The following is a 27,751-nucleotide window of genomic DNA, read 5'->3' as shown; positions in this document are numbered from 1 at the left end:
GAGACCAGACTAACGAAAATAACAATATCATCGGCAAATCTCAAGGTTTTGATTTCCTCTCCTTGGATTGTGATTCCCTTCCCAAATTCCTCTTTGATTTCCTTTACTGCCTGTTCTATATAAACATTGAAAAGGAGGGGGGACAAACTGCAGCCTTGCCTCACTCCTTTCTGGAGTGCTGCTTCTTTTTCAAAGGCCTCGATTCTTATAACTGCAGATGGATTTTTATACAGATTGTAGATAATTCTTCATTCTCGGTATCTGATCCCAATCACCTTCAGACATGTTATATGAGGTCTAATGCATTTCCAAAATAGTATAACTATATCTTATCCTAGAAATTTATGATAAAAAGTGTTATTTAACAGTAATCAGTGCTTTAAAAAAACATGGTTCATCAGGAATAGTCTCAGATTCTGCAACAGATTTAAAGTTTTGATAAACTGGTGTTATATATTCCATCAGTTCCTGTAAATCTTTCAGTTTTGCAGGATTTATAGCTCTTGGACCATTATATTTGGGAGGAAATGTCTCACAACTAAGTGAAGGTCTAACAGGTAATTTTTTTTTTCTAATGTCCACAGAATCATAACTCAATTTTCACCATAGCTATATTTAAAAAAGATTTTAAAAGTTTGATTTTTAGTACTTTTAAACAAGTAATCTTGCTCGGCAGTACCTTTTGACCAGATTCTGAAACTGTTTTTCTCTGGAATTTATCGAGAAGAGGTTTTGCTGTGATAAACATACTAGTTGTCATTTTGATAACACTTAATAATGGATTTTTAACGGTATTTTTCTTAACTAGTGTTCCATTTCCAATCACTGTATGCATTCTGAGATAAGGTGGGGCTGTTGAGAGTCCACACCAAGATAGTAAGATGACAGGATGAAGAAGACTTTAAATTTCCCATATTGTTGCCATTTGAACATAAAGTAGAAGCTTTACTTGTAATGGAAGAGCACTCGAAACCCTCTCATACCGGAGTACAGATCTTATTATCTATCCTTACAGAATGATTTTGGGTGAAGGGAAGGAGGACAATTTGTAACATTCTGTCCAATTGTCTCAGATGTAGAAGGTATGAATCAAAGAATGCTGAAACCGAAACTGTGTAACTTCTGGAAGCTCTGATAAGAGAAGCCTCTGTATTGGAAGTGGTTGGAATTGATCTAATGGGTTCATTGCACCTATTAAGTAATATGAGCTATTACATCTTTACATGTGCTGTTATTAGAGCAGCTCATTTTGAAACCTTGCTCTCTGTATCCAGTTTTATGTTGCATTGAGACAATTCATATGTGGATTGGGTAGACTCTGTGTTGTATATAGTGCTAATGGCTGGCTCAAACTTCTGTGGAATGGACATTTTTCTCAAGACCTGTGACTAGAAGAAGATAATCGCAGACACAGCAATTTCAGACCATTGCATATCGGATGACCAGAATGACCTGGTGGTTCCTACAGCTTCACTGTTCATACAGTACAAGATATCAAAATGGAAGGAGTGCCAAATCTTGATTCTATTCATAACATTAATTCATCAAAAAATCTGCGATACCACCAGCGTTTGAGAGGAGAATGAGGAACAGATTCAGATTGGAGTATCGAGGTCAGCTTGTTCACAAGAAAGGAGACATGATGGGCAATGAAGAGAATGGATTGGTCCACAGTGAGAGTGACGGAAATGTTCCCCGGAAAGGAAAATAAGCTTATACACTGAGTGGCCAAAAGTCACGGAAAGAGGTGTCCCATTAGAAAATGTGCCATGTATGACCCCTGAGCGTTACAGCTAGCTGTGGCGTAGCTGAGCAGTCTGTCACAGACACCAGTGTTGTGAAGATGACAACACGTCGCGAGTTAACTGACTGTGAAAGTCGGATTGTCATCGGCGCATGGGTCATAGCATTGCGGAGATTACATGGAATTCAGGTTTCCGAGGTCAACAGCGTCGAGGGTGGATCTTCAATATCGCAGAGAGAATGTCACCACCGGTATAAACCGCCGCATGGAAGGATCACAGGTGTTTAACGAACAGACATCACGTTGCCTCCGCGGAACCATACTGAGTGCCTGATGGGCTACTGTGAGTTGGATCACCGCCCAGTTGAATGTTGAGAGTAAGGAACCCATTTTTACCAGGACTCTAATAATAATGCTATTTGCTTTACGTCCCACTAACTACTTTTTCGGTCTTCGGATACGCTGAGGTGCCGGAATTTAGTCCCGCAGGAGTTCTTTTACGTGCCAGTAAATCTACTGACATGAGGCTGACGTATTTGAGCACCTTCAAATACCACTGGACTGAGCCAGGATCGAACCTGTCAAGTTGGGGTCAGAAGGCCAGCACCTCAACCGTCTGAGCCACTCAGCTCGGCTACCAGGACTCTAAGGAGGCAACTGCATCGCATAGGCTTCACCAGCCGATGACCAACTCGTACCTCTGCTGAAATCTCGACACAGAGCTCAATGACATGCATGGGCCCGTGAACATTGGCAGTGGACCATGGAACAGTGGTGGCATGTGGTATGGTCCGATGAATCCCAGTTCCAGTTGTATTGAGTTGATGGGTGCGTGAGAGTGTAGTGTGTGCCCCATGAAGTTGTCCTGCTTGTCAACAAGGTTGTGTCCAGGCGGGATGTGGCTCAGTTCTGGTCTGGGCGGCTTCCTCATGGTCGCAATTAGGCCCCATTGTCCGGCTGCAGGGAGCGCTGACAGGTGCACATTATGTGGACATTCTTTCAGACCATCTGCATCCCTTTCTGGCCCTAGAGTACCCTGATGGAGATGCCATGTTTCAGCAGGAGAATGCATCATGTCACCGCTCTGTGGTGTTACGCAGGTGGTTGGAGGAGCACTTCAATGATATTACAATCATGGACTGGCCCTCTAGATCCCCGGATCTTAATCCAACCGAGCATTTATGGGATGCTGTCGATGCTGGTGTATGCTCCATAAACCCTGCACCAACTACACAAGACCAGTTGTGGGTGGGTAGCATTGCGAGATGCGTGGGTCCATATCCCTCTAGACCAATTCCAACATCTTGTAGAATCGATGCCTCGCCGTATTGCTGCCATTTTGAAGGCTCGCAGAGGAGCAACTTGTTATTAACCTCACATTCAGTATATTCCCATGACTTTCAGCCACTCAGTGTAATATGAGTAATGAAGGTAAAAACAATTGCTGGAGAATTCATCTGACCAATATAACACATCTACCACTTAGAGATGTGTTTCTAATCCATAAGCCCAGGTAAAGGTGCAACACCAGATGTTACCTCAAAAAAATACCAAGACAGCTATCACCAGATCTCCAGCACCTGGTACAACCTCGCAAGAGTCGAAGTTACCAGGATAGGTAGGAAAGTGACCATACCTGCAGGATTCTTGAGCGAAAGAACTGAAACTGTGGTAATAATTTTGTTTTATGTATTGTTAATGTGATTTATCATTTTGATTTGGCAGTATAAAATAAAAGGTGGACAAGCAGCAATGTTATTGTGGATCAAGAAGGTGGTTAAATGGTGTATAAAGTTTGAGAAGAGTAGGAATGTAGCCATTGTGTTTTGTGATTCGTGTAAAAGTTAATTTTACCTTATAGTAGTGAATTCAGGCAAAAATTGAAACAGGTAGTCTTATTACTGTTTCAACAATGGTAATGATGGACTGAAAATTAAATATGCTGCATTTTTTGAGGAAATGAGCAAAATTAAATATTCCAAAAGTACCTTGTGGATTATGAGTGGCTTGAATGCAAACTTCTAACCTCAATGTTATCACCTTAGACAGGATGGTACATTTCGGTTTCAAACTTACAAAATTTTCAGTTTCTTGTTTTATTTTTGGTAAATTGTGTACCATCTTGAGCATAATAAATACATAATAAATAAGTTTCTATGCATAACATCAAAATTAATGTTATAGAAATTAGAATGTAATTGTTTGATACAACAAGCTTGCTGTGTGGATCTGTGATAGAGTGTCTGTTAGATGTTTGAAGGCCAGAAAAGTTAATTAGGCTCTCCATAGGCTCTCATATGATGTTGGTATCTAAAAAAATTCTTATGACATGCTTGGCTTTTACTCAACAAAAATAATTGAAACTTGGCAAATAGGTTGCCTGGTAGAGTTACAATCTCTCTGTTATCTAGTAGATTGTGAAACAGAATGTCAAAATTGACATGCAGGCAGCTTAGTTGACATTATTAAAAGTGCCTGCACATGGTAGCTAAGGCTGTGTTATTATTACTACTACCGGTATTATGGCTTTGATTTTATAATCAATATACTTTGTCCTTGTAGTGGCCTCCTCATGGGGAAATTGTATTAATTAAATACAGTCCTACTGTATTAACAGATTTATTTCACAGTTGACCCCAGAATAGAGCTGTCTGTAATAGCATGTCTGTAATCTATGCTATATTCAACTTTGAACAGTGTATGGTATGTATTTTTATTTATTATTTGATCCATGCCTGAAGCCCGCCTGGTGGCTATGATCGTTAAGCTGTGAAGTCTATATGGTCTGACGCCATGGTTAGCCGGTTCGAGTCCTATTTGTCAAAACAAGTCACCATCAGAATGTTGGCCAGCAGGTTAGTTGAGGTGGTGGTATACAATTTCTAATCACTAGATTGTGTGCCAAAAGCCTGGATTCAATTTCCAAACCTCTTTGCAGTGTTCATGTGGAGTGAGTTAATGGTGATTTGTCCATTGAATGGGGACGTAAAGCCTTGAGCAGACCCCTTGGTGCTATTCTACAGGAGTAGGCTATGTGCTAGCACTGGGTTTCACGCTCTCCCTTTCTACTGACATATATTACATCATTCATTTCATATATCACATCATTCATTTCATCTCATTTCTTTAAGTCCTCTGATGAGGTTGATGTCAGGAAGGGCCTTCAGTCGTAAAAGCTCGCTATGAAGAATCAGAGTTTCAATACTGTGAATTGCTGCAACTCTGTAGAGTGCCAGTCTTTAAGAGCTGTTTTTCAAAACCTAATAGACTATTTTAAATGTCTTTGTAGGATGACTCTTCCCTGGAGTGTTCTAAGCATCTTCGATTCTGCAGAGGACGTAACTTATTGCTGAACTTCACTAGTCTAGCTTCCCGATCTGAACCGTTACGTTACAAGATGGATGTGTTGAATGAGGGTGATATTGGAGGATATTGCCGGTGAGTAACTACAGTGTCACTTCACTTGAAAAACTTATTTTCACTAAAATGCTTTTTCTCCCTCTTGAGTATGGTAAAATGACCTTCCCAAACACAATGAGAAGACTCTGACTGGAAGCAGGAAAAACAAGAGACAAAAGTAAAAAAGAAAAGGTGAATACAGGTAGTTAAAGACTTGCAAACCCAGGACAAACATGGAAAGAGGAAAGGAGCCTAACAAGTCAAAACAAGCAATGGAAAGGAACAAACAGCTGACAAATCTATATAAGAAAGTAAGAGTTTGTTATGCTCAGAATTTAAAAAGAACGGTATTTCTGTATCGGTAGTTTCCACAGTAACAAGGAAATGCACATTTAAATTTTCCGTCTTGTCTGTCTGTCTGCCTGTTTGTACGAGCATCACAAGCAAATGGCTGAAGAGAATTGAATGAAAATTGGTATGTAAAGTCGGAGAATGAGGCTCTATGATCTAGGCGATAAATAATTGTATTCACTTTGAGTGAAATGGTAGTTTAGGGGAAGGCCTAACATTCAATTAACAAATTTTTATGTTATTAGTGGTCCTGTCGATTAATACTATATAACTAAAGTTATATAGAATTAAATTTCTGATCATTTATGTCTTATAATTTTTTACCGTACTGGCTATGATAACAAGAGATATTCATGAATTTCGATTTTTGTTGCTAAGTCCATATTAGTGTCAAGCCACGAGAAAATGGGTTAACAGAATGTAATGAAAATTGGTATGTAAAGTTGGGGAATAGAGCAGTACAGTATAAGCTATAAATAACTTTATTCATGCTGGTTGAAATGGTAATTTAGGGGAAGGCGCCTAAAATTTAATTCTTAAATACTTATGTTATTATGCAATTTAAAAAAATCTTATTCACAACGTGTACATAACTTAATCTAGAATTCTGTTCACAATGTAGAATTCTGTAATGAAGCATGGGTACTACAGATAGTTATATATAGAAAGATAGGAACATGAAAACAAACATATAATAGGATAAACACAGTGACGGGTCAGAGTGAGAAGTGAGAAAAAGGAAGAAAATGCAAAAGGAAAAGGACAATCTCCACATTTCCAAGTAGTTGGTTATTTTTTTCATAAATCCTAGTTCTACATCCATATCTCCTCAGCTTGTGACAAGTTCATCTCTGCTTCCCAGCTTCATGAGGAGGTGGACTTCAACACTTATTAGTCATTAAACTATCTTTGTTATAGGAGAACGTGAATATGTTGTAATTATGTTCTTTATTTCACTTTTCTTGTAAGTACTTTCCAGACACTCAGGTCGTCTTATATATGAGGCTGGGTCAATAGGGTACTTCTCTCCAAAGCTGAATGAGTCTTGGAAGGAGTCTCAGTGTGTGTTATACTGACCTATATCACCAAACTGTTCTCATCATGCAGCTCTCAGCTTGCATCTGGGAGATAGTGGGTTCGAACTCCATTGTCGGCAGCCCTGAAGATGGTTTTCCATAGTTTCCCATTTTCACACCAGGCAAATGCTGGGTCTGTACCTTAATTAAGGCCATAGCCGCTTCCTTCAAACTCCTAGGCTTTTCCTATCCCATCGTCACCATAAGAAAAAAAAAATACCATAAAAGATATTGTAATCTCAGTAGTTAAGGGATCTGTTACGATTTTACAAAATCACTTATATGCTACATAATAATGTGCTATTGTCCTTAATCTCTTCTGCTATTTTCCAATCATTTATCAGCAACTATATAACCATATTTTGTGTCTTTGTTATGCTTTGTCCCTGTGGCAGCTTTGATAGTTTTCAGGAAGCTAATAAAATTAACTGTTCTTGATACTGTCACCATATCTTCTTATCCTTCCTCTTCTTCCTGATATGTTTCTGCTTAAGCAGGTCGTTCATGTCACCCTACCTATTTGGTGTTGTTATTAGGGTGCCCTGTGTTACTGCAACTTCCTTTCTTTTTTCATATCAAGTGTGAAGATGTCAATAGTGAGTAATTATGCTTACTTTTCTGATGAAGCAGGGAAGTAGATATGAATTCATCGGGGTTTGAGAAGAAATGGAATTAAATGAACTTGGATTGATGAAAAGCTTGATTTTAAGATTAGAACCACACATTTGCTTTTTAGTTGAGATGGGATGAGGTTTGTTGTTTTGATAACAGATCACTACTTTCACCATATGGAGGAGCAGATGATGATGATGATGAGATAGATTAATTTTATGTAGTACTGTGTAATTTAGTGAGAATCTATACCAGTGGTTGAATTCGTATAAGGATTCAAAGTGGATATGAATGGATCAAGATTGTGTGGTGAAGAAAATGAAACTTGCAGGAATGGGAAAGTACTCTACTACCAAGCAAGTTGGCTACACTGTACAGGCCTTGTAGCTGTAAGCTTGCATCGGGGAAGTGGTGGATTTGAACCCTCTCACGTTTGGCAGCACTGAAGATGGTTGTCTGTGATTTCCCAATTTTCACACCAAGGAAATGCTGGCACTGTACCATAGTTAAAGCCATGGGCTCTTCTTCTTCTTCTTCTTCTTCTTCTTCTTCTTCTTCTTCTTCTTCTTCTTCTTCTTCTTCTTCTTCATAGTACCGTATCAGGTCCCCCTGACGTTGGCGATCACTGTGGCGAATGCAGAACGATCTCTTGCTAGGTGGAAAAGTCTTTCAACACTGTGAATTCCAGTCCATTCTTTGATGTTTCCAAGCCATGATGTTCTCCTCCTCTCGACACCTCTTCGACCCGGTATTTTGCCTTGTACAATCCGCTGTAAGATGAGGTAACGGTCATTTCTAAGGATGTGGGCAAGGTAAGAGATCTTCCGGAGTTTTATTGTTTGAACGAGTTCCCGACTTGCTCTTGCCCTTCTGAGTACTTCTTGGTTCGTTAGTCGTGCAACCCACGAAATCCTGAGCATCCTACGGTGGATCCACATTTCAAAGGCTTCCAAGCGTTTCACTGATATGTTCTTGAGAGTCCATGTTTCCACACCATATAGCAAGGCTGACCATATATAGCATTTGACCATCCTCTGTCTAAGTTTTAAATTTAAGTAGTCATTGCAAAAGAAAGATTTCATTTTTGTAAATATTTTTCGTGCTATTGCTATCCTCTGTTTCACTTCTTTCTCGGGATCAAGTTGTTCAGTGACAATGGCACCCAGATATTTAAAAGTGGTTACTCTCTCAATCTGTCGGTTGTTTAGTTGTAAGATTGCCTCAGCATTGGCACGTCTGCTGAAGATCATGAACTTGGTCTTGTTTACATTTATTTTTAGTCCCATGTCCTCACTTACTGCACTGATATTATTGAGCAGGAGTTGGAGACCTTCAAAATTGTCACACAGGATGACTGTATCATCCGCATATCTTATGTTGTTAATTATGCCGCCATTTACTTTTATTCCATATTGTTGATTTTCTAAAGCTGTTTTGAAAATTTTATCCGAGTAAAGGTTGAATAACAATGGAGACAAAACACAACCTTGTCTAACTCCTCTTCTTACCCATTCTAATAGCCTTTTGCTATACCAGCATCACCAAAAACCTTTTGTGTGGCAGCTCAATGAACAAGTATATTAATGCCATCATGGAAGTGGTCAGATTGCTGTGCGTGTCAGGTAAGCCATTTGAGAGTGACGAAATCTTTACTGTGTTTTTGGTGAACCTTCCTGAAGCATACTCAGGACTCTTTACGGCGGTTATTTATTTATTTATTTATTTATTTATTTATTTATTTATTTATTTATTTATTTATTTATTTATTTATTTATTTATTTATTCATTCATTTATTCATTTATTCATTTATTTATTTATTTATTTATTTATTTATTTATTTATTTATTTATTTATTTATTTATTTATTTATTTATTTATCGTATGGCTAACACATCACATAACACAACACATACAGTAGTAATACATAATATTTACAGTTTGAAGTATTTACAGGTTCAAATTATTTACATAGTCAACACACAAGGGTGAGAGCAGAAAAATGTCGCTTGGGTTTCCCTGGTAGGCTGTGAGAGGACACCGCTCCACAATGTGCTGAACTGTTTGCTTCACAGTACAACTGCACGCCGCTGATTTAAGTATTCTCCATTTATGGAAGGAGTCGGCACATCTCCCATGGCCAGTGTGAATCCAGTTGATCGTTGTCCAGGTCTTCTGTGGATGATCAAAACCTTCTGGTTTATTTTTCAGCCATGGTAGATTATGATGTTCTGATGGAACACTGGATATCCATACTTGCTTCTAGGCCTGAAGCAGATTAAAGTTAGCATCTGCTAAGTTTCTGACTGTTCTAACAGGTAGGTGTCTAGATTTTAGCCTGTTAATAAAAGCATCATTCATGTCACCATGGATTGGCAAATGACTGTTGTTATTTTCTTATAACCTGGTAGGAGAGCATTTTCTCGATGGAGGTGAGGTGGTGGAATATGGGATAGAACAGGTAGTCAGAAAGTGGGAGCAGATCTAATTGTCCCTGATATCATACGCATAGTGTGATTCAGCTGAGTGTCAACTTGGTGTGATTGCTGTTCAGCCATGTCGATGAGCAGTATTCTGCAGCAGGGTACACAAGACCAAGAGCTGAAGACTGTTGGGTAGATGCTAATGATCCCCAGGTGGTTCCACACAGCTTCTGTAAGATGTTGTTCCTTGATCGTAACTTAGCAACCATATTCTGAAGATGTTTCTTGGACAGAGTTTTGTCAAGAGTGAAAAATGAAAACCTACAACCTGTTTTCCAGTCAATGACCGGGTCAGGAATGGGATGAATGAACCCCCGAACTTGCGGCGAGGACATGAATTGTGCCGGCTGCCGAGGCCTGTCACACTCCTCTGGGGCAATGATTAATGACTGACAAATGAAATGATAGTGGAGTGTGTTGCTGGAATGAAAGATGACAGGGAAAACCTGAGTACCCGGAGAAAAACCTGTCCTGCTTCCGCTTTGTCCAGCACAAATCTCACATACAGTGACCGGGATTTGAACCACGGTATCCAGCTGTGAGAGGCCGGCGCGCTGCCGCCTGAGTCACGGAGGCTCCTCTGTCAAGAGTAATCCCTAGATATTGTGGATATCTGTTATGGGCAAGACAAGTGTTCTCAAACTGAACCTTCAGTTCACGATTGGCCATTTTGTTGCTAAGGTGAAAACAATTACGGCGGTTGAAGCAAATTTAACTGTGGAATATGTAACAGGAAGAATGCTTGATGAGTATGGGAGACATGTCAAAGCAGCAAGTGAGGAGATGGCAACTCTGATATACATTACAGTCAACACAACACTGAAGATGGTTGTCTGTGATTTCGCTGTTTTCACACCAAGGAAGTGCTGGAGCTATACCGTCGTTAAAGCCATGGGCTCTTCTTACCCACTCCAATAGCCTTTTCCTGTACCAGCATCACCAAAAATCTTTTGTGTCACAGCTCATTGAACAAGTATATTGCCTGGTGTGAAAATGGGAAATCACTGAAAACCATCTTCAGGGCTGCCAACAGTGGGGTTCATACCCACTATCTCTTGAATGCAAGCTCACAGCAACCCTAACCACATGGCCAATTCGCTCTGTACGATACATAGTCACCTTCTCACGGTATTCCTGAAGTGTACTCAGGAATTTTGTGAGATATTTGCAGATTAGAAGAGTTTTTTTTTAAAGTGCTAATTGCCACTATCTTATCCATAGCCAACTTCAACTGATGCAAGGTGCTTAAAGAGACCTTTCAGGAGATAGCAGGTTCAAACCCCACTATTGGCAACCCTGAAGATGATTTTCCATGGTTTCCCATTTTCACACCAGGCTGTACCTTAATTGAAGCCAAGTTCGCTTCCTTCCCCCTCCTAGCCCTTTCCTGTTCCTATCTGTGTCAGTGCGACATAAAGCAAATTGTAAAGGAAAAAAAACCCCACACAAACCTGGCTAAGGTTGGTGAACTGTTCCAAATAGTATTGAGCATTTAAAAATTTTAGTGAAGCTGACGGGACACTAGACAATACTGCAGTATTTAGAATTGTAAAATGCTTTTCAGATTCACAAAGAACACTGTGCATTTGATACTTTACATGAAATCCTACAAATATAAATATTAAATAGATATGCTTCTTCAGTCATCTGCTAGGGACAAGTGGTACTTAAGTCCTTGTACTAATATTGCAGGTAGTTTGTCCAAATGCACTGTCTTGGGAACTTTCCAGATATATTCTGTACCACTTCTTTACTACTTGACTTCATTTGTTGGCTTTTCTTGAACCAGTGACTAGGCTAGGTTTTTTTTTTTACAAAAAATGAACATATACAGGTCTCTTTATAATCTTTATTTAGTTTGTTCTTCATACCTTTGTGAAATCCTTTTTACATTTTTTATTTTATTTTATTTTTATTTTTTTAATGACATTTCCTCACTTGCCTGCTTTGACATGTCTCCCGTACTCATCAAGCATTCTTCCTGTTAACGTATTCCACAGTTAAATTTGCCATGACCTTCAACCGCCGTAATGAGTCCGGAGTATGCATCAGGAAGGCTCACCAAAAACACAGTCAAGATTTCGTCATTCTCAGGAGGCTTACCTGACACGCACAGCAATCTGACTACTTCCATGATGGCATCAATATACTTCACAATAATAATAATTAAATTAATGTCGTAATGGTCCACCTTTCAATACTATAATATGCAATATTTGAATTACATTTAATAGGGACTAGTTTCGGCCTGGGCTGGCCATCTTCAGCCGTAATGTAAAACATCTAATAAATAACAAATGTACATACACACAGTTGACATAAAACAAATGAACAAATACACAATTTACATCATTACAATTTCAATTGTAAAACGAGAACTGGTAAATGTTGATCCTGTAGTCAGTCACCAAATCTACTTGAGTGGTGTTAGCCATAGGTAAGCCAGTGGACGCCGCTGTAAATAACCACCAGCTGACGCAGAATTGCTAGATAGTATTTCAACATCAATCAACGTAATAAAATGAAATGCTCTCGTAGTGCTTGTTAAATTCATGGTGAAATGTTGTTAGACACTTGTCAGGATGGCACATGAAAATGTGGTTAAAACAGATACATTGTGTCTGGTATAACATTTGCAATTCATTGCAGTGTCCATGAAGTTAACCTGAATAAAATTAGATAAAATTAAGTTAATGAACTGAAGGGGAGAGCATGTTATTTAGATGGCATAGGTTACTGTATATGAGACTTACCTCTCTTTGTGGCATGTGGTGTGTGGCCTATTGTTGTGTGTGCCTCATAGTAACGGTTATCAAATCATAAAGACCTGCACCTGGCGAGCCGAACATGTCCTTGGACACTCCTGGCACTAAAAGCCATACTCCATTTCATTTCTGGGAAGCATCACTAGAGCACTAGCTTTCTGAGTAGTTTACGAAGCAATATTATAAAACATCCGAATGAAACATCTTTACATTTCTTAACCCAACAGCGTGGAGTGACGTGTTCCACAAGTCATGCAGTAGCCATCTGCTGCTATGGAGTGACGTATCTGACACGCATTGCGCCGCATCTGCATTATCGTTCCATCTTATGAGTTTCCTTCGAACTATGTCAGAGGTCTCTTCGCAGCCATCTAGATAAAGCCTCATTCTTTTGTTTCATATGTCTGTCGCTGTATTTTAACGATTTTTCACCTCGTTATTGATGTGTAAAATTCATCAGCTGTTCACTAGTGTACTTTTCCCGCAATGGCGTCGGTAAACAAGGATAATTTTTCTAGCGATGCTATACAAGGCATATTAAATTAGTGTTTTAGTGATTGTGAGTATAGTAGTTTAATTTTAGAAATGATTCTGATGACAGTGATGTTAATATTGCCGAATTAAACCATGATGAGGCTGGAATGATACAGAAGAGACTGTTGTTTCCGACACTATTCATGCTAGATGTGGTAGTGCTGTGTGTAATTTTTACTGGGATGACATGGATAATTACGTAAGACATAAACATTTTGTAAGGTCTTTTCACCCCAAGGTTTAGTTCTAAATGTCTTGCAACCAGTAAAGTCTTTCAAACTGTTTTCTTTTTTCACTTGAACTTGTCCAGCTGAGTGTAACGGAAACAAATCAGGTAAATCTTCCTGAAACTCTCACCAGCGCAGGAACTGCTGTTTAATGTTCATTTGTTACTAGGGACGTAAGTAGGTTCTTGGCGACTGGTACCAACGTAACTTAGTTCCTAGTACCAACTTTGGGCGCACTGTGTAATTTATTCGTGGTTAGTTGCTACAGTCATAACTAAAATTCTTCATTGCCATGATAATCAACAAGTTATTGTTAAACATTGGATGTTGTTCTGTGTGGAGGTTGCTATGTCAAAATTACCGATTTGAATGATTTAAAGAGTAAGTTTGAAGATTTGTTGTCATTTTGTGTTAACCATGGCCTGACAACTAGGGAAAGGAATTGTGAGAAATGTGGGCATAGTACCAAACTCATTGTACGGTGAGGTCTCCAATAAGGTATGCTAAATTTAGGTATAAATCTTTCTTCTTTCTATGTACATTATACTTTATGTATATATGAAATAATTTTTCAGCATTCGTTTACCCTGGGCCATTAGTCTTACTTTTCAGAAAAATACGGCCAGCCATGGAACAATCACAGATGTGTTTTCATTCCTCCTGTAAAAAAGATATTATTTTCGTAATTTCCCTCATATCAATTATCAGACTGACATCAGCACAAGCAATCTATACTTCACAATGGTCAAATTTGACAGTAATCATCATGCTTCCTTTCCCCTGGAGGAAACATTACGGTTAGCCGTGGACCATTTAAAAATGATATTATTATTATTATTATTATTTTCATTATTATTATTATTATTATTATTATTATTATTATTATTATTATTATTATTATTATTCAATTAGTGCAGCACTTTCGCCTGGCTAGTAGCAAAAACCATTGGTCTGGATAGGTTGGGTCCAGTTAGTGACAAAACCATTGGTCTGAATTGGTTAGGTCTGGCTAGTGGCTAACCCATTGGATTGTGATCAAGCAAAGGGGGTCGGGAGGCATAAGCCCCCAGGTGAGGGCCACAAAGCGGCTTTAGGTCTCTTGACATCAGTGCAGTCTACACCTCACTGTGTCTAGTTTTAGAATTAACTGAAATCATTAGTCTGGATTGGTTAGGTCTGGCTAGTGGAAAAAAACATTGGATTGTGATCAAGTAAAGTGGGTCTGGGGGCATAAGCTCCCAGGTTAGGGCCGCGAGGTAGCTTTAGGCCTCTTGACATCAGCGCAGTCTACACCTCACTGTATCCAGTTTTAGATTTAACACACTTCGTTTTCCCCGGACCAGACATAATTGTTCACTCTGGACCATTTACTCCTCCAATACAAAATTCTATTTCTATAATTTCTGTTCCATGAATTACAGGAGTGACATCAGCGCAATCTATGCTTTACTGTGACGAGATTCAAAATTACTATATGGCTAGCCCTGGAACATTCAAAAATGTTTTTTTTCTCCTTGTTATTGATATTATTAATCATGGCTGGTGGTGGCATGAATGGACTCTGCCATTGGCTGAAGAGATTTTCCCAATGAAATATTTATTATTGTTATTAATTACATATACTTATTCTTTCCATTCTTCCTTCCAACTACAACAATGATTAGTGCATCGGTAATAGTACAGAAACTAAATTTTAGGTCTTACTTCTCGAAAAATTGTACCATTTTTATGCCCATTATTTAATTCATATCTTTAGACAAACCTGAATCCATATGCAAATTACTTCACTGCAATGACAATGAGACTAAACACACTATATCTGGTGGACCAAAAAGCTATTTCCAATATAATAAAAATTGGTTGGAAATTAACAGAGATATGGTATCATAAAACAATTTCATGCACAGGAATGCTAGCCTTTAAATGCCCAGTGAAAACTCCTCCCGCATCCAACGAAGGCTAGATTTTTAAATGCTCCTGCTCAGAAGGGTTAATTACCTTATAAGTAGAGACAGGAATTTGCCTATTTTATTCATGTGTTCAAAAACGTAGGCTTTTGAGATACAAATCTGTTTTAGGGTTCTTTAAGCTAGATTTTGTTGGTTTTGTTGTGCCCATAAATGCCTATTTCAGGGTTTTGTGCCAGTTTGGAGTATAATTGCCTATTTGATGCCTTTTGAATCTATTTTAAAGAAGCCGATTTTCTTCTAAGGCATTATATTGTAACTGATGTGCTTGACGGTATTATCTTCTAATTTCTCAAGACCTGTCTACCCCATGAACAAAAATGGGAATTCTCAAAAGTCACCAGAAATAGTTCTTGGGAGATTTTCATCAGGAGAAACAAGGAACAATATGACCTGGATGCCTTCAACCCCTCCAACCTCCTAAGACATATGCAAGTATTACGAAGTACGTTGCACAACCCATATCCCTTATACCTCTTTCTCGATGTGAACTATTGTATACGTACGCTTTATCTTCAGGACATGTTGCGATTTATTGTGAAGAAGAAGTTTGTCTGTGGCAATGCCCAAAGAAAAATTACTGGGCGAGTTGGCTGTGCGCTTAGGGGCACGCAGCTGTGACCTTGCATCCAGAAAATAGTGGGTTCGAGCCTCACCGTCGGCAGCCCTGAAGATGGTTTACCGTGGTTTCTCAGTTTCACACCAGGCAAATGCTGGGCTGTACCTTAATTAAGGCCACGATCGCTTCCTTCCCACTCCTAGGCCTTTCCCATCCCATCGTCACCATAAGACCTATCTATGTTGGCGTGATGTAAAAAAAAAATGTTATTGCAAAGAAAAATCATCATCCTACTGGCTGAAGCAGTTGGTCATAGGGGATCCCAGTTTCACTACGGATGGAAGGGTACTCTTCTGTCAAACTTGCTCTAAGGAGGTAAGTTGGTTTGTTCCTATTTTTTTTTTGTGACTGAACTACGATCACATTTCATTGTAGCATTTATAGGCCCATTAATTTACGTATCGTGGAAAGTTGTTTTGTTGCAATGCTGTATTAGACGTGAATTGTCAATAATTTATATTGCTAAAATGTAAATAATCATTTAATTACTGAATGAGGAGTTAGAAGACTGGTGGTCTCTTGTCACAGAATGCATGAAAATTAAAAATCGGTATTTTGAACTCTGATTCATTTCCTGTGAAAATGGAGATTTACAACAGAAATATTTTCTTTCTGTGTTTCTTTCTTTCTTAATCTCTTTACCCTCCAGGGTAGGTTTTTCCCTCGGACTCAGCGAAGGATCCCACCTCTACCGTCTCAAGGGCAGTGTCCTGGACTTTGGGTTGGGGAATAAAACTGGGTAGAAGGACTAGTACCTCGCCCAGACAGCGTCACCTTCTCTGCTGAAAGGCGGCCTTGTGAAGGCATAGAAAGATCGGAAGGGACAGGCAAAGAAGAGGGAAGGAAGTGGCCGCGTCCTTAATTAGGTACCATCCTGGCATTTTTCTGGAGGAGAAGTGGGAAACCACAGAAAACCACTTTGAGGATGGCTGAGGTGGGTATCGAAACCACCTCTACTCAGTTGACCTCCCAAAGCTGAGTGGACCCCGTTCCAGCCCTCGCACCACTTTTCAAATTTAAGTCAGAGTCGGGAATCGAACCCAGGCCTCCATGGGTGGCGGCTAATCACGCTAACTACTACACCACAGAAGCGGACTACAACTGAAGTGTAATTTTAAAAATCGTGAGTAACTTTCACCAGCGCTACGTGTAGGCTCTAGTGAACTTTATTACGTTTCCGCTAAGCCTTCGCGAAACATAGGTTGAAGATCGAATGTGGTGCAGGTAGGACAATGTCACAGCATATTTTGCAAGGCTCCAAAGACTATCTTTACAAGACCAGGCTAGTGAAAAGACCGTTGGTCGTCATTGGTGAGGTCCAGTTAGTAAGCGTTGTGCTGTGGGGAGGGGGGCAAGCAAAGAGAGTCTGGGGTGCGTAAGCTCTAGCATCTCATCTAGAATCTTGCTAAATTGTGACAAAATGTAAGGTTATGGGCGAATGTCACCATAATTTCAAATCACGCAGTTTTCTAATTTTCTACGAGGGTGGCAGCCTAATGGACACACATGATGCAGGATCTATTGCAGGCAACAGAAAATAGTTTTCATGACAGCTGACCTGGCTGACCAAAGCCAGTGAATAGTAACATAAGAAATGTTCACAAATCAGAGATTTATAGTGCCTCCATTTTAAATCTTCTATATAAGTAAGAATACTGCTAGGGGGAGCTTGGTGAGTCCCTGGCAAGCATATAGGAAGGATCTCTCCTCTCTGCTACTCAGGTATTGTTTCACGTCATTTTTATTATTTTTTCACCCGGTGAACTCTACAGGAAACTGCCAGATTACAACTGAACATTTCTAAGGACATATTTTCCACTTAATTACAAATTCTCTTGTTCCTACTTTAAAGTTTTGTGCTTCTAGAAACATCACCTCTAATAGTCCTGTTTTTTTATGAAACAGATGCATATTATACATGTTATATACTAAGCAGAGTTGCCAATTAGCCCAGCTATAGAAATTTAAGATATAAGAACATTGTAATTTAAGTAAATTTTATTATTTTTCAGATGAAATGTGAAAAGATACTATATAGATCAACATTTAAATACCGCGATGCATTTGACACGAGTACAGAAAGCGTTGTCATCGCAGCTTTTCTACCAGTCCACCATGAACAGCGGCGACCAACAACAATTTTCTATAGACCTGTGCACTGCAATGGTGGGAGCTAATATCCCCCTGCACATAAACTGGAGCATCTTCAAACTTCAACAAGCTGCCTGGAGCAATCACCAAATTGGATAAGAGTGGCTTTCCCTGGTTGAGTCATTTAGGGTTGTGGAAGAAGACGGGAGAAGTTTTGACCGAACCTCTGGGAAGGTAGCCGCTGTCAGCAAAAAGTTACGTAAGAGTCCTGCAGCAGAATCCATTATGAAAAGCGACTGTAAAAGTAGCCAGGGTGCTACGAGGTGAGGCAGATGAAGCAGCTGAAATAAAACCAGATGAAGTGGCTTCATTGAAGTTGTGTCCAATCAATTCCTGCGATGTTGAGAGATCTTTCTCCCAGTACAAAACATTCTGCCCGAAAGGAGAACAAGATTGTTACCGGAAAACATTGAAAAGTTGCTTGTTGTAAATTCCTTTTATAGTTATTGAGTGTGTTATTAAATTAAAAGTATTAATTTCATGCCTATTTTGTTGCCTATTTTACACGTTAGTGCCTATTTCCATGCCTATTTTGGCTAATTTAAGAGCCTATATGCCTGCCTATTTTAACTGTTTTTAGTGCCTATAATTCTTGTCTCTACTTATAAGAAACACCTGTACCAATTTTCAACCCTATAGCCCTATGGGAAGTGCGAGAATTAGTGAGTCACTGCTTTCACTTTTATGCTTTGGAACTTTAATGTGGTAACACTGTTGCAGATGTGAAATGAAACAGAATTAATTATTGTCACTTGTACTATATGTTACTCAATGTCTAACCTACCTCACTGTAAATGGGATTGCCCACCTATTGAAACACAACCACGCTGTGGTGAGTAGAAGCCAGTCTTGTGTGAATTGTCACTGTAAACTGTTATGTATTAGTATTCACCATGTTTATGAAACACGAACAGTGATATTGGCTTAAAGGTCAATGTACCTATGGCCACACAGGAAGACAATGTCATGAAGGTCTTTGTGAAGCATGTGCTGAAATGGCATTACCATAAAGAGCAGCGGTGAGGTTGGTTAGAGCTTTTAATGAGGGTTGTGAAAGTGTGGTAGACATTGGCTTGGCCGGGTCATCCTAGTATCAGTGAAAAGGAAGTGCGGGCTCTTGCTGCACTACTAGACACAGATCGGCATCAGGCAGTTCATGAGTTAAGTCACGGCATGGGATTATTCCATACAACTGTGCTGTGTATTTTAAAGAAGCACCTGATAATGTAGAAAATTGCAAACTGGTGGGTTCCCCATGAATTAATGGAATGGTAAGACGACGCTCAAACTCACTTGCAGTACTGTGGTCATGAAGGAAATTATTTCTTATGCCGTATTATTGCGCTTGATGAGACAAGAGCCACATCATGTGAAGCTGAACTTAAGCGCCAATCCAACAAGTACCATAGCATCATTACGGGTCATCACACAAAACAAAAGTTCATCAGACCCCTTACGAATATGAAAGTTATGGTGATTCTCTTGTACGACTGTGATGGTGTCATCCTAACACATGCCATACTGCAAGAATAGACAGTTAATCCACAGTATTTCTGTAATTTTGTGGAGCATCCCCTGAGGCCAGCGTTGCGAAGAAAGCAGCAACACTTACTGCAGAATCCTCCCATCATGTTGTAGGATAAAATGTGGGCACATGTGGCATACCCTATATTTGATTTGTACAGTCGCTTTACCATTGGTCGCTGTAAATGGTACTCATTCGTCACCAGATGGCTCGCTGTATGCTGACATAGTGCTAGCATTCCAAGCGGTAGCTGATGGCACCATTAAACTCCAAGTAAGATGCATCCATCATATTTACTGGACTTACGTTCCTATGATTATGACTTGATTTCAGAAGTGAAGGAACCACTTCATGGCATTCGCTTCTGGACCGTTCCTGAGAATCCGCAAGGAGTAGATCTCTCCATTAAAGACATCAATAGAATAGGCACTGCTACAGGGATTTTACGACTTCTATATCGTTGGCAATGAGTTGTAGACAAGGCTGGTGACTACATTGAAGGACTGTTTCAAACTTTTGTCTTGGTAGTAAATAAATAGTTGTGACTATTAAAGTTCTAACCCATATATATATAGACACAACAACAAAACATAGAACACATCCTTGTTGTCCATGAAATAAGCAACACAAAAACCTCCAATTTTTTTTATTATTATTATTATTATTATTATTATTATTATTATTATTATTATTATTATTATTATTATTATTATTATTATTATTATTATTATTATTATTATTATTATTATTTATTAACTTTATTGGCCACTTTGGACCACTTGAGTTTTCCATGTACACTTTTCCTTTGAAGGTTGTACGGTTTGATTCTTTTCATCTGCCCAGTACTTCTTCAATCATTCTGATCACAGTGTTCTTAATTCATCTGAAATCTCTACAGGCCTTTTGTGCATCATTTCAGTTGAAAATTTGTGTCGGTGGTAATTTTATTCTTGTTCTCTGCATCTGTAATTTCAAGTCCAACTGTTTTGAGAGGATCCTTTTGAATTTCTTTAAGCCAATGCCCTCTTGTCTTCTTTCCCAGATTTCTCATCGCTGTTTGTCATAAAATCCTGTTTCCTGGTAATCGTAAGATTGGAAAGAAATAAGAGATTTTCTTCTTCATCTTACTGGTAACTGGGTTATTCTCTCGATAGACAGTTTCATTTATTATTTATTATTATTTTTTATTTATCCTAGTTCTAATAATTCCTGTTTCAGTTTTGAGGAGCTGTTCAGTTCTTCTTTCATTTTTAATTTGGAACAAGGTTTTGCAAGCATAAGTGGCTTCAGGCAAAGTTACAGTTTTGTAGTGTTGGATCTTAGTGTCTGTTGACAAGCATTTTTTGCTATAAGTTGACCAGGTTAGAAATTGTGCTTTATTTAATTTTGTTGGTTCTATTTATCCATGTTGCTTTCTCGCTGAAGTTGTGCATACTTATTTCTCCAAGGTATTTAAATTGTAGGACTATGTTAATTTTTTTGTCATTTATAATGACTTTGTTTATGTCAAGGGGTTTCATTGGCATGATCTCAGTTTTCTCAAAGGATATTTGTAATCCTATTTTTAATGCAATTTTCTGGAGACTAGTGATCTGAGCATGGACTTCTTCCATGTCAAGGGCTAAAAGAGCTAAATCATCTGCAAACCCTAGGCAGTTTGTTCTTATTGAGGGTTTTGCTCCAATGTTGATTTTAGGTGGGTTTTCTTTTTGCCAAATTTTCATTATGTAATCTAGAGCCATATTGAAGAGTAGTGGGAATAATCCGTCACCTTGTCTGAGGCCTGTATTTATTGTAAAAACATTTGACATTTCTCCCCTGAATTTTTGAAATTGTGTTGGTTAAAGTTAGTTCAATAATTTTTGTTAATTTAGGATGAAGGCCATATGATCTGAGGATTTTTAAAAGCCTTTTTGAAATCTATGAATGAAATATTTCTGTATTTGTAATATTCCATTATTAGTTTCAGGCTGAGAATTTGGTCTGGGCAACTTCTGTATGGGTAAAATCCTCCTTGGTATTCTCCAAGTTGTGGTCACAGAATGTTTTTTATCCTATTGTAAATTATGCAGGAGAAAAGTTTGTAAGTGCAGTCCAAAAGGGTTATTCCTCTGTAATTGTCTGGATTAGGTTTATCTCTCTCTTTTTTTTTTTTTGAATAATGGATGGATTATGCCTGAGGTCCACTGTTCTGGGATTTTGTGATCCACATTTTGACTAGATGCTGATGTAAATTTATGATTGTTGGTTTCACTGTGTTTTTCCAGATTTCTGCAAAGATTAGGTTTTCACCACATGCCTTATAATTTTTTAGCTCCTTAATTGCAAATTCTGCCTCATTGATAGCTGGAGGATCTATTAGATCTGGGATGTTTAAAACGGTTGTGTCAGTATTTACTTCCAACGTTTCCAGTGGGTCATCGCAATTTAAAAGTTTGTTGAACGTCACTGCGAAGAACTCTGCGTTTTCTTCATTTTATATTGTTACTGTATTATTGTTAAAAAAAGCAAATCATATTCTGTCTCTAAGCTACCAAACCTGTTTATAAGTCACCATACAGACAACATACATAAGAAAAATAAACCATTAAACACAGTGTTAACTGTTACATTAAAGCTAAGATTGTACTCTTATTGTAGAGATAAGCTTTCACTGAAATTCCCACTCTAGAATTATAATTTGCTTCATTGCACATGGTTAATATAAAGAAAATTTGAACAGGCTGTGTTGGACTCATAGCCACAAGTTTTGATGTAAAATCTGTGTGTTAGGTATTGTCGAATTTTAGTACCTAATCTGTTGGGGTTTGGAACTTTACTGTTGACATATTATTTTGTATTTTGAAACGCATTTAAACATCTTCAAGGCCATTAGTTCCAAATCATTTTCCACCGCTGGGAGGTGTAATTGTACTTGGCTGTGACTCGAGTAGCCCAGAACTTGCCTTACAACTCTCAGATGCCTTAAATTTGAGATGCTCCTAAGAACCTTTTGATGCTTGACATATTGACATTGGTGATTTCTTACTATTTGAAATTCTAGAGAACCACTCAATTCTCTCAATTACGTTTTTGAGAATTTTGAAGCCATTTATAACCCTGATGCTTTCACAGCCTGTACTTGTAGACATGATATAGGGTTTTGGGCTTATGCCGTGTCAAGAAAAGAAATTGAAACTCTTTACGTTTCATAGAGAACTTTGCTCTGTGTCTTCAGAAGAAAATTTTGATTGTTCATGAGGAAGACTTCTAAAATAACGAAGGTTTGAATTTAAGAATGCTTGCCGTTGATCACTGTAAATGGTATGCTCTTCGTCACTAGATGACTTGCTATATGCTGGCACGGTGCTGGCTTTCCAAGCGGGAACTGACGACACCATTAAGCTCCAATTAACATGTTCCTGTCACTCCATGTGTGTGTGAGAAGTAACAGAGAAGTCATCAGATGAATTAGGGACGAATTTGGTAGAAGAAATAAATAGAAACTTCATTCTCTGACTTTTTCCACACACTGTGTTTCCATTCTTCAGTTCTTCAGCTCTGTTCTATTTTATCCTGGGCATCCTTCATTGCATTCTATTTTATTTCATTATTTTCTATTGATTTTACTGAGATGAATTAAAAGACATCTGACACGACATGCTACACTCATTGTTAGCCTTGCAGCACGGCGATTTTAGTACCTCATGGCAGCGCTATTGCATCACCCATTGATGTCAGATGTCAGATTCTTGTTGTTAGATACATTGGATCTTCCTCTTTAAAATGTGATAGTGAACACTGGTATCGTACATGTTGTCTAGAAATTATTTCAGTTTGAAAACTTAGATGTTTTGTTAATTCTCACCAGTCCAGGTATGGTTTCAAAACTACAGATGTATTGTATGTTAAAAAGACTAATGTATGTGTTGATATGACCAATGTAACTTAATTATGAGTAGGGGTAACCTGTACTTTGTTGACTTACCAATGTTGCTTTGGAGTGAACTGTTAAAACAGATCCCACCCTTTAAGCCAGCAGTTACTTGGCAATTTTCTTCACAGATATTATATACGCCAATGTTGTGTATGATGTACATAGCAGATCTTTGTAATATATTTTCAGATGTAGAAAGAGCACTATTTGCAGGCTAAACACATTCAAATTCACTCACTCGGCAAGCACAATCTGACACAACGTATTCTCTCCTTCTCATTGCTAAGTGTTATGTTGCATATTGCATGTCTGGAGCATATTCCTGGATTTTCTTGTGTTACATATTGATCGTTAACATGTTGAGTGCCAAGCAAAGATTAGAAATTTTCCTCTGTAGATGAAAACTACATGTTTTACTCTCTGGCATTTCAGTAACCATGCATTTTATTGAAAAGTAAATACAGTAATGACATAAGGAACAAATGTAAAGTAAGACAGACACTCGTGTCCACTGTGGCCTGTGAGTCTTTCTCTCACTTCAAACGGTTATCGTATAGTGGAACTGTCTTCTGTCACTTTGGGCTGTTAACACATCCTCCTAGCAACAGTTTCCCACATTCCTGCCTAGGGTGTACAGCCTAGTACTTACCGAACAGCAATGTGTTGGCTGCTGCTATACAGTGTTCAACAATGGAGCATGAGTGAATGAATGCATAATGTATAATGTATAATGTCGGATCCATTACATGGATTGTAACTGAAGGGAATGGTTTCATTATATTGTCAAATTCTGTATACAAGTAGACAAGTGTGATTGTAATAAATTTTGAGTCAATGGATACTCATGCAGGAACATTCAAATAGAAAATCGACACTGGTGTTCACAGTGGCGCTCAGCATGTTAACTTCAAGCCTGTACTAAATGTGCACTAAGCTTGTCTAATTGATCTTCCTGTCACTATTCATTGTATGATGTTATTTTTCTTCAGTCCTTCCTGACCCAGTCCTAATTCCTTCCTCCTGTGTAGCCAATGTTGATTATTGGTCAGTTTATATTGCTTAATGTTAAATGAATATTTAGTTCAACATTTGTTCAACAATAGGTTACATAGATCAAGACTAGATGCTGAGTGTGATCAGATTAGTCCTTTGCAGTCTTGGGGCCCCGAACTGCGCAATTTTAGAGAGTTATCTCGACGACCAATCGTTGAAACGGACTGTGATGTTGTCATCGAAAAGCCTACATTTGTAATGAAAATTGATGCTAGTAAGTTCTACCATGTGACTGCATCCTGCTTTTTTAACAGCATGCCTTCTAACACAGCGGTACTCTTTTGAATGTCACTAGCATGTTTGTAAATATTCTAGTATAATTAAGGTCAGAATTTATATGCATGAAAATCGAAATACATGCAAAATAAATGCTAAAATATTCAGTTCATTTACATTTAGTGGTGCATCTCTTGAGAATGTTAAGTTTTACTGGTTCAGTGCAGTAAAGATGCTACTGAAATGGTTACATTTTAAAAGGAATAGGTGTGTGATATAATAATTTACTACTATTGAAATATATTTTTTTCTAATGGTCATCTCTTTCACTATCTGTGTTAATCCCTTCACTAGGGAACTCTGTTTCTCTACAGCTCCTCCATGATGTAAAATATGCTACTGTAATCTCTGTGATGATTTATCATATTTATAATTATAAAATATATTTATTTTGTATACTGCCATTAAAAATGTTACCATATGTTGCAATTTTAATTTTATCATGTGAAAATAAAGAAATGACTTCTATCTTGGTTTTCAAATAACTCTTTATTCCCATTTTAAAGCCAGTTTCTTTGTAATGTGTCATTAGGTCATTAGTAGAGAGTAACAATGAGTACAAGAAGTTTTGGAAAGTGTTGTCTATGTTTCTCTTGTACATTAATTATTTTTGGTTAAACTAATATTTTCATTGAAATATACAAAATTTGTTATGTCAGTGTACACTTCTGCAGTTACATAGAAAGAAACAAGTGATGAATACAGTAATATGTACGAAGATAGGAACACACATTGAGATAAAGACAGTGGCATGTCACTGTGGGAAGTGGGAGCAATGGAAAGAAGAGACAAAAAAAGAAAACCTTGAAAATACAAGAGGACATATATAATCTCTACAGTTTCATGCACCAACCTCTCCTCATAATTGGGCTCTTTACTCCTTAGTTCCAGCCTCCTTGGCTCAGGCGGCAGTACGTTGGCCTCTCACTGCTGGATTCCGTGGTTCAAATCCTGGTCACTCCATGTAAGGTTTGTGCTGGACAAAGTGGAGGTGGGACAGGTTCTTCTCCAGGTACCTCGGTTTTCCGTGTCGTCTTTCATTCCAGCAACACTCTCCAATATCATTTCATCTGTCCGTCATTAATCATTGCCCCTGAGGAGTGTGACAGGCTTCGGCAGCCAGCACAATTCCTATCCTCGCCGCAAGATGGGGGCTTCATTCATTCCATCCCTGACCCGGTCACTGACTGGAAAACAGGTTGTAGGTTTGCATTCACTCCTTACTTCCAGTTCTTCTCAGCTTCCAACAAGCTTGTTTCTTCTTCCTAGCTCTACTAGGAGAGCAGGCCTAGAGGACTAGAAGATGACTTGTTTAAATGGCCTTTACCAAAACCCAAAATGCTTCTAAGAGTATCTTTCATTATCCATGTAAGTTTTCATCTTCTGTGATAATTCTTTGCCTTTGCTGGCAAGACCTAGGGTTTGCAGTCTCTCCTTAAAAAAAAAAAAAAAAATACAATTTGCTTTACATCACACTTACACAGTCTTCTGCTGTGGGCTACAACAAATCTGTTACTTTCATTTACCTGTCTTGATCTCATCCTTGCTTTTGGCAATATGAAAGTGACTAAGATGTGAGTGATGCTAGTAATGCCATTACTTATGCAGCCAGTTCCTATTATGAATGATGATAAAATGTTGCTCATAGGGTCAGTTGGTGTATGCATTTCAGTGAGCTTTGCTGATTGATATGTAATGGCAACTTCTGGCTCAGTGGGAAAAGCAACTCCTCATTTCCCTTCTACGCTCCTCAGTGATACCTACACAACCTGCAACAGCTGATGGTGAAGCTGTTGAGGATCCAGTCAGCCTTTAGGTTGAGTACTCAACATATACACATACACCAGTGAGCCATTGCATAATGACCACCCTGACCTGGGAACATGTAGTGTGCCTACAGTGGGTGCTGGTAGCACCTGTGTCGGAATAGAAAAAGAATCCAATCTCTCCACGTTTCATAGAGGGCAAATTATGATCGCACGGCACCTTGGTACCAGCATCTCTGAATGGCACAGCTTGTGAACTGCTCTCATGCTGCTGTTGTGAAGACATATCAAAAGTGATGCAACAGTGGTTAAACGATTGATTGTCCAGCAGAGTCTCGACAGTGGCTTATTAATGCCAGAGGCCATTGGAGGCTGCCATGCATTGTTTGCAGTAACCCTGGAGCCACATTTCAAAAAATCACCAACAGCTACAATGGTGATGACCAGGCCAGTGTTCACAGCACACAGTTCATCGACCACTGCTGCTCATGGAACTGCAGAGTCGACAATCCATTCGTTATTCAATGCTGACTGCACTCCACCGAAAGCAGCACATGAGTTGGCCACAAAATCATTGCAGCTGGATTGTGGATGATTGTTAAAAGGTCACCTGATCCAGTGAATACAGATTTCTGGTTCGTCACGCCGATGGCCGAGCACATGAACACCGATTTCCATTGGAGGCTTTGGTACGTATTTGAACAGTCAGGCAGAAACAGGCTTGTGGAGGAGGTCTAATGATCTGAGCGATATTTTTATGGGGTACACTGTGACCCATTATTCCAGTACATCAATCCCTGATATCTACCTGGTATCTGGACAGTATTGGAAATCAAGTCCATCCATTCCTGTCAGCAGTGTTGCCTTATGGTCACCTCGAGCAGGATAATGCACTATGCCACACTGCCAGGATTGTGAAGGACTGGTTTGAGGAATGCAATAGTGAATATGCTTTAATGCCGTGGCCCCCAGGTAGCCTGATATGAACCCCATAGAACATTTGCGGTTTAACTTTAAGAAGCAGGTTCATGCTATTTCACTACTGCCCAACAGTGTACGCCAACTGGAGTAACTGCTAATCGAAACAGACTAGAAGATGACTTGTTTAAATGGCCTTTACTAAAAACCCAAAATGCTTCTAGAGTATCTTTCATCATCCATGTAAGTTTTCATCTTCTGTGATAATACTCTGCCTTTGCTGGCAAGACCTAGGGTTTGCAGTCTCTCCTTTAAAAAAAAAAATACAATTTGCTTTACATCACACTTACATGTTCCCAGGTCAGGGTGGT

The 27,751-nt window shown here is 38.7% G+C and overlaps 1 protein-coding gene across 3 annotated transcripts in view; it reads left to right on the top strand.

The window, feature by feature from the left end:
• Eogt (EGF-domain O-GlcNAc transferase) overlaps positions 1-27,751 on the top strand; it is a 109,129-nt gene that overhangs the window by 45,150 nt on the left and 36,228 nt on the right. For all 3 annotated transcript variants that reach the window (XM_067147734.2, XM_067147733.2, XM_067147732.2), the window contains 2 exons: positions 5,034-5,182; positions 24,471-24,634. In XM_067147734.2, coding sequence (XP_067003835.2) covers positions 5,034-5,182; positions 24,471-24,634 — 313 coding nt within the window. The remainder of the gene's footprint in view (positions 1-5,033; positions 5,183-24,470; positions 24,635-27,751) is intronic.

This window comes from Anabrus simplex, chromosome 5 (genome assembly GCF_040414725.1).
Source record: "Anabrus simplex isolate iqAnaSimp1 chromosome 5, ASM4041472v1, whole genome shotgun sequence".
Lineage (NCBI taxonomy): Eukaryota > Metazoa > Arthropoda > Insecta > Orthoptera > Tettigoniidae > Anabrus > Anabrus simplex.
This window is presented reverse-complemented; position numbering and strand designations above follow the sequence as displayed.